The sequence below is a fragment of the Pleurodeles waltl genome, chromosome 4_1, assembly GCF_031143425.1.
Source record: "Pleurodeles waltl isolate 20211129_DDA chromosome 4_1, aPleWal1.hap1.20221129, whole genome shotgun sequence".
NCBI classification, from domain to species: Eukaryota; Metazoa; Chordata; class Amphibia; order Caudata; family Salamandridae; genus Pleurodeles; species Pleurodeles waltl.
Window position 1 is genome coordinate 12,391,151 of NC_090442.1, and position 8,150 is coordinate 12,399,300.

The 8,150-nt window shown below is 44.3% G+C and overlaps 1 protein-coding gene across 1 annotated transcript; it reads right to left on the bottom strand.

Moving 5' to 3' along the window:
- Positions 1-207: 207 nt before the first annotated feature.
- Positions 208-5,070, bottom strand: LOC138286901 (zinc finger protein 436-like). Its single transcript, XM_069227294.1, has 4 exons — positions 4,779-5,070; positions 1,180-1,698; positions 898-1,093; positions 208-814 (listed from the first exon to the last, which is right to left on the bottom strand). The coding sequence occupies exons 1-4, from the start codon at positions 5,068-5,070 to the stop codon at positions 457-459; spliced, it is 1,365 nt and encodes a 454-aa protein (XP_069083395.1). The 3' UTR covers positions 208-456.
- Positions 5,071-8,150: the final 3,080 nt, after the last annotated feature.

The window sequence follows — 8,150 nt, forward strand, 5'->3', positions numbered from 1 at the left end:
ATTTTTTAGACACGAACGCCTACCTTGCATATCATTAACGCAAAGTAGGTGTCCACGCTAAAAAATGACGCAAACTCCATGGACTTTGGCGCTAGACGCGTCTAACGCCAGAGTATAAATATGGAGTTCGTTTTGCGTTAAAAAAAACAACGCAAATTCGGCGCAAACGGAGTATAAATATGGCCCTTTGTATTTTCTTCATTCCGACTAGTCAGGTCTTCCATCTTCTGCTTTTTAACATCTGGTATTTGAATGTTTCACATATTTGTAATTTTGTCATTACAAATAACTGCACATTTCTGCTCCTGTGTAAGTCCACAGATGGGCCATTATTATTGTTGATGTACTTAAATTCTTGCCAAGTTTGCTGCATCTCCATAAATTAGTTTTCTGTCTGTTCAGTGATAATGTGTATTCGCTGATGTTTTTGTAGGTTTGATAATTGACTAATGCTGTTCAGACATTAACTGCAATGGTATGTTTTTTTCCTCTGTGTGTTTGCTGATGATTTCGGAGAGATGATAACAAACTGAAGCTTTTTACACATTCGCTACATTTGAATGGTTTTTCTCCTGTGTGTGTTCTTTGATGTGTCCTCAATGTTGCGGAACAACAAAAACTACTTGTGCATTCACTGCAATGGTAAGGTTTTTCCCCTGTGTGTGTTCGCTGATGTTGTTTTAGGCTTGATAATAAACTAAAGCTCTTCACACATTCACTGCATTTGAATGGCTTTTCCCCAGTGTGGATTCGCTGATGTCTTTGGAGGTGTGATAAAGAACTAAAGCTCTTTCTACATTCACTGCAATGGTACGTTTTTCCCCAGTGTGTGATCGCTGATGTTGTTGTAAGGTTGATAACTGGCTAAAGCTCTTCACACATTCACTGCAATGGTATGGTTTCTCCCCTGTGTGTGTTCGGTGATGTTTTTGGAGATCTGGTAAATGACTGAAGCTCTTCACACATTCATTACAATGGTATGGTTTCTCCCCCGTGTGTGTTCGCTGATGTCTTTGGAGGTGTGATAAATAACTAAAGCTCTTTCCACACTCACTGCAATGGTACGTTTTTTTCCCTGTGTGTGTTCGCTGATGTTGTTTTAGGGCTGATAACTGACTAAAGCTCTTCACACATTCACTGCACTTCAAGGGCTTTTCTCCAGTGTGTGTTTTCGCTGATGAATCTTTAATGATAAAGGGTGACTAAAACTAGTGACACATTCACTGCACTTGAATGGTTTTTCCCCTGTGTGGGTTCGTTGATGGCTTTGTAAGCTTGATAGTTGACTACAGCTCTTCACACATTCACTGCACTTGAAGGGCTTTTCCCCAGTGTGGATTCGGTGATGTCTTCGGAGATTTGATAACCGCCTGAAGCTCTTCACACATTCACTGCACCTGAATGGCTTTTCCCCCGTGTGTGTTCGCTGATGTCTTTGTAGTTTCGATAAACGACTAAAGCTCTTCACACATTCACTGCACCTGAATGGCTTTTCCCCTGAGTGTGTTCGCTGATGGTATTTTAGGTGTATTGATTGACTAAAGCTATTTCCACATTCACTGCACTTGAATGGCTTTTCCCCTAAGTGGGTTTGTTGATGTTGTTTTAGGAATGATAACTCCCTAAAGCTTTTCAGACATTCACTGCAATAATGTGTTTTTTCTACTCTGGGTGTTCGTTGATGACCTTTTAAGGGTGCTGATTGATTGACACATTCAGTGTATTTTTATTTTCCACATTTGTATGTTTGCTGCGGGTGCTTAAGTTCTGATGACAAACAAAAGCTCTTGTCGCATGTGTATGATTTTTCTTTCTTGGTTAGTGTCTCGGAGTCTGGTATATATTTATCTAAATTCCATGCCTGTGATTCCTGAAAGGCCAACATGGCTGATAAAGCACTTGTGTAATTCTCACATTGCCTGTATGTGTGTGGTATTTTGGACATTCGATTTCCTGTTTAAATAAAGTAGATTGAGCAATAAATTCTTATCACATGCATAATATGTGTGAGGATTTTTGGGGGTGATTTTGTCTTTACATTAGATAATGGTTTTGCACACTTGCAGGTAAACATTCATCCCCCTTCTGGTCAATTCAAATTGGGCAGCACTCTGTATTTTAGACAGCAGAACTTTTCTTTCCTTTGCCCTTCAGTTGTCTGGCTCCATTGTGCCTTTCTCTGGTTGCTGTGGTTTGGCCACAAAGAGTTTACAATACACCTAGAGGAGTGAATAGGGGTCTGTTTTCATTTTAGGGACAGAGCACTGCTGTAAACACATCACACTGATCTCAAGATCAACCCTAGTATTGTGCACATGTTTACACATGAGGAAGTTTGTCAGTGTTGTTGCCTTAGTTTTCTAGAGGTCATTTCTTAGTCTTGTGGTGTGCAGGTGCACAGGTCTGACTCTTACATTCACTGAAAGGCTCTTGACTGCTTCTTCCAGGATCCCCCAGTTTTGTTCAGGTTCCTCTCTCTCCGACAGCAATAATGTTTTTCTGACATTATTTATGACAGTTTTTTCAGATTTCCAATATTATCTTCATTCTTCATAATCATTTTCCTGTTGGATGTAAAGAGAATGAAAATCGCTTAATGGAAACGTAATGGAATGTGAATGCCCAATATTTATCTGGTTGTAAAAGTCATCTCTTCTTCACTATGTCTGAGTCTTATCAAGGGACATTTCACCATACACAAATATTTAACTACAAGGTCGTTGAGCACATCACATATTTATGTCAGAAAAAGTGTACATTTACCAGTGTTCACAGAGAAACTCAGTAAAGAAAGGGCATTCACGGAGCACCAATGTGGTACAGGTACAGCTTTAGGAAGAATACATGGACAAGATATCATTTAAACAAGAATAGATTGTGGAAACAGAGATGGATCAGGACATGATGCTGTCACTTTTGTCTGAGGAAGAGTAGAAGAAAGGTAACTCTTCAGGAAGTGTAAAACAAAGGAAACTCTTCAGTGAGTATATAACAAAGGTACTCTTCAGGAAGTATACCATAAAGGTAACTCTTTCACACTATTCTTTACAGTCCTTTCCCGTTCACATTGGATCAGCTGAAGTGCCAACTCCTGCCTTCAAACTGTTGTTTGTTAAGTTATCTTTGCCACGTTCCCAGTCACCCTGGGGAGGGTCAAACATTTCTGGTTTCTTCACACCTGGAACATTGGAGCATTATTGTGAGTTGAGGTGTATTTTCTATCGCCATATTATCCGTCTATCTCCCTGACACTAGTGCAGCTTACACAGCCTAGCTCTGGCCCTGACACTTTACACAAACAAGAGATTCTTTACTTCTTCCTCAAGCCGATAATGTTCGGACCCTGTTGCACCTTAAGCTGCTTCCAGAATGAGGGAGTCATTGGAATACCCACCTTTACATTATACACGCAGACAAGGCACACACACAGCAGCAATCAGTCATTTAACTCTTAATAGAGTGAATTCATCACAATTAATCATTGACTGACATATCCCCGCAGCCAACAAAAGGGAACAGACTTCGGGCCTGATTTAGAGTTTGGCGGACGGGTTACTCCGTCACAACCGCAGCAGATATCCTGTCCGCTGTATTACAATTCCCATGGGGTATCATGGGATCGTAATACGGTGGACGGGATATCCGTCACTTGTGTAACGGAGCAACCCCGTCCACCAAACTCTAAGTCAGATTCATAGTGTTGTCATTTTAGTGTCGCGGAGACTACTCCGGGGCCGGTAGAGCCTTTGCCAGAATAGGAGGAGGTGTCCATTGTCCACAGGTGAATGCAGCATTTCTTCCTTTAGGCATTTCTTAATTCCAGGTTTACCTCATTTCCTTGACACCCCCGTCCACACACGCACACTCCTCTATATCTGCATACTCACTCTACAGGGCTCACTGTTAGCCAAAGCACGGGAACAACTCGATGCCTGGATAGAGCAGAAATCAGGTAACAGCCTGAAAGTCAAACGGCCAAGGTTGGCAGTATGGGGATCACGACTTCATTTTTTGAAGCTCCCCTAGATTGTACGAATCGAGAAGGTGTACAGGGAGGTGCCACACCAGCAAAACACTGCCTACCGTATCATGTTCCATGATACAGCCTGGCGGTGTTTTGCTGGCGGACGTTGCTGCTGGCAGCAGTGTCGCATCCCGACTCATGCCGGAGCACCTCTGCAAGTAGATAAGTCAGGTTCTCCCACAGGAGAGAGGGGTGGGGGATGTTGTGTGCGTGTGTGTGGGTGTGTGTGACTGCGTTTGAATGCGTGCATGCGTGTGTAATGCGTGTGTGTGTGTACGTGCATGTTGTGTTGTGTGATTGTGTGTGCACCTGGATGTATGCTCGTGAGTGTTGCTATAAGTATGAAAGTATGCATGTGTGGGTGAATGTGTGTATGCATGTGTGTATGGTGTGTATGTATGTGCGTATATGTGTGTATATGTGGAGGGGGCGGGATGGGGAGGGTGGGGCGGACTCTGGGGAGGAGGGCGGGGAGACCCTTATCAGTGCCAGGAAAGGAAATCCCTAGCACTGATAGTGCCTACCGCCATGGTTTCCGTGGCGGTTTCCGTAACCATGGCGGCGGGCAGGGTCAAAATGCCATGGGTGGCCTAGTGATGGCCGCCAGTTTGGAGACGGTAGTCTCCAGTCCGGCGGCGTTACCGCCGTGTCGGTCGGTGTGTTAACTTGGAGGTTTGGCCAGCCTGTTGGGGGTAATACCTCCACTATTACACTGACTGCCGGGGTCGTAAGGACCCCCATAATATCCCCGTACTTGCTTTCCCTTCACTCTCCCACTCCCTGGGTGTTCCCTCTCCCTGGGTCCTCTTTGAGCCACTTCCAGCCCTGGGCTCGTAGTTGAGAAAACCACGTATCGCCCGGGACATGGCGGGAGACTGTGGTTTCAGGGCTGCTCCCGGTGTGATCGGAAGCCTAGGGTGGATCCACAGGACCTCATCTTTTGCTGGCCTCTTCTCCAGCTGTACGCGCTTATCCTCCCATTGTCGTCGTGAGGCTCCTGTTACGGTCCTCCGCTTCAACTGGTCCACTGTGCTCGGCTCATTCATTCGCGCCCTCTCCCTCCTCACCGTCCTTCTGTGAGAGAAACTTCCAGGTGAAGTTCTTCCCTCATTACTGCCCTCGAGTTACTCTTGTACAGACCCTGGGGTTGGACTAGGAATAACGCCATCCTTCTTCTCGGGCACCTCCCCGTCACAATGTCTGTGTGCTGTGACCATAAATTCCACAAAGCTTACAAACAGGTTTCCTTTAACTAAGACCTTGCTGATCATCCACTCTGTTTTCCAGTAAACTCTTCACCTGTCTTGCGTAATTGTGGAACTTAGGCCTGCACTGTTCTTTCACCACGTTTAACTCTGTAATGCTCTCTACTAATGTCTGTGATGGCGCAACTTCTTCACATTTTGTTTCCACCCTAACATGGGTACATTTCGGTCAAATAAAGGAACTTGAAATAGAGAGTTATGACTTGGAGTTCTAATCTTGTTGGATAGCTCAGGCCCTCATGAAGAGATGGAGGTGAGTTTATTTAGAGAGACAGTGAGGGAGACAATGTGCTGATCACCCACAGTGAACAAGGCATCCATGACCTGGCCGAGGATCGTGGTTGCAGAATGTTACCTGTGAGATTCCAAGCAGCCGAATGCAAACATTCAACCACCAAAAGTATTTTCATGAGTCGGGGCACATGAGTGGGTATGCTTACATTTGGCTCCATGCTTTCCCCAACTGATCCCAGGATACTGCATTTCCTATGCATCCATTTGTGCACTTTCATATAATGCAACTACTAGGAGGGAGGTTATGTTAAGAATAGAAAATATTAAAAGAGCAAGTAAGGAAAGTGAGATATCTCCAGAAATGTATAAAATACGGAAGTGAGTAGGACATGGGAGTTCAGAGCATGCGCTACAGAAAGAGAATTCAACAGAGAAAAAAAAATGAGAAAAGGCTAAATTATTTTGGGCCATATTCGCAAGGCCTTTGGAACAGAAAGATTTTCTGTCCTTTTTTAAATGTTACAGGGCAGATTGTGGTCACAGAGCTGGTAAAAGTGAGGCCCAGAGACTTGCGTTGCCAAGAAATGACTGTCACCGACTGCTCTTTCGCCGAGATACATTTTCAAATATTGTGTATAAGTGGGTGCAGCATTGTACAGGTCTGTGGCTGTTGTACGCTGTCTCTAACTGTGCTCGCGCTTCAGCAAGTCCCGCTTTACAGCCATCCAGTCGTGCCCCATGGCAAGGATGTGCATCAGTGAGATATGTTTGCACCCATTAAGATTTGATTGTATCATATAAAAGGTTAATGGTGGGATTTTAGCACACCTTCTTGGCTGCTCTGTTCTTCAGTTAAATAGCAACGATTTGGTAAATAAAAATGTTAATTTAAGCCGTGAGATTTATATAGTGGGGTGCTCCTGTGGTGCTCCGTGCTCATTTATTAAACCAGTGTCACTCTGCACCGGTCTTTGCCTTGAGATACCAAGAAAGTACTGGGCTACTGGGCTAATGTATTTTTAACATCTGATCTGGGCCTATTATAGCTCTACCTGCTACAAAGTCCTTGTATGTGTCTGTAAAGTACGGGATCTATGGTGAAGGCAAACTACGCTGCTGCGTGAAGAAGCAGCCATGGTGGTAGTGAAGATTAAACCCCTGCAGAATGCCTGGCATCATTTGCATAGTCTAACAATTTAATTTTGTGAGGAGCTATTTTTATGTGTATGTGTATGTGTGCAAGGGCAAAATGCAGTCACTTAAAGTGAAGGCATCCAATTTCTGTAGTGGGATGGTCTATTCATCTATACCTTCAACTAGGGTGGGAGGGAGTATAATTAGAGCAACATGTCCACAGATTAAAGGAGAGAATGCTGATTGGGAGCCCAGATTATGTATGTATTTCTGTATGATATTTTTAGAAAACATGAGGCTGGCAGGACAGCTAAAGCTTCCTTTAGGCTGGACCTAAAAACAAGGGGAAAAAAGAACAAGGATCACCACTCCGTGGTAGAAAATTCCCAGGGTGTCAGAGTCACACTTTTGCCCTTATAAAAATGTGTTACTTTGGAAGAAAAAAACATTTGCTGAGGAAGGTTTCAGTGCTCCTCTGAAAGCATAGAGTTCACCAGGCTTGTGGAGAGCTCTAAATATGAAGATAGTAATTGATCAGGGCAAAAGATGATTGCCCCCATTCCCCTGGGAGACAGCAGATCAGTAACTAAACACTAAATGCGGGTGACCCAAAGTGGAAAAACCATAAATAGAGAAAGTGCTGGTGGGGTAAAATATTCAAGAAAGTTTGAAAGGAGCCGCTAAAACTGAATTTCAGCAGAAGGGACCATATTTACAAAACTACTCACAAAGAAAACCAGAGCTCGATGACAACTAGCAATCAAAACTACCTCAACATCAACAGGGCACACATGAAAAAAGCTGCAATAACAGACTGTAGGCAAGAGAGACGAGAGACCATACAAAGCGAGCATGAAAAGAGCCACAATAACAGACTGTAGGCTAGAGAGACAAGAGACCATACAGAGCAAGCATGAAAAGAGCCACAATAGCAGACTGTAGGCAAGAGAGACGAAAGACCATTCAAAGCGAGCATGAAAAGAGCCACAATAACAGACTGTAGGCCAGAGAGACAGAGCAAGCATGAAAAGAGCCACAATAACAGACTACAGGCAAGAGACAGCATACAGAGCAAGCATAAAAAGAGTCCCAATAACAGACTATAGGCAAGAGACAGCATACAGAGCAAGCATGAAAAGAGCCACAATAACAGACTGTAGGCTATGGGTTTGCCCATCTCGGAGGAGCAGTGGCGCTATTGTTGTGCTCAGATGCGGGCACTCTCCCCTAATTACAGATTGCGCCTAATCCATTTTAATTTTCTGCATCGGCTGTACTATACCCCTAGTCGACTGAAGGAAATGGGTCTTAGAGCGGATGCTAATTGTGTACGCTGCTCGACCTTGGAGGCTGATTTTATGCATTTGCGTGGGACTGCGGGTGTTGCGCGATGACTGGGCTTCTGGGCTATGTGGAGGAGATCCCCTCTGCGTCCAGGCGGCTGGTGGGATTGCTGCTGCTACTGGCTAACCACAGGGAGGCGATGTGCTGGG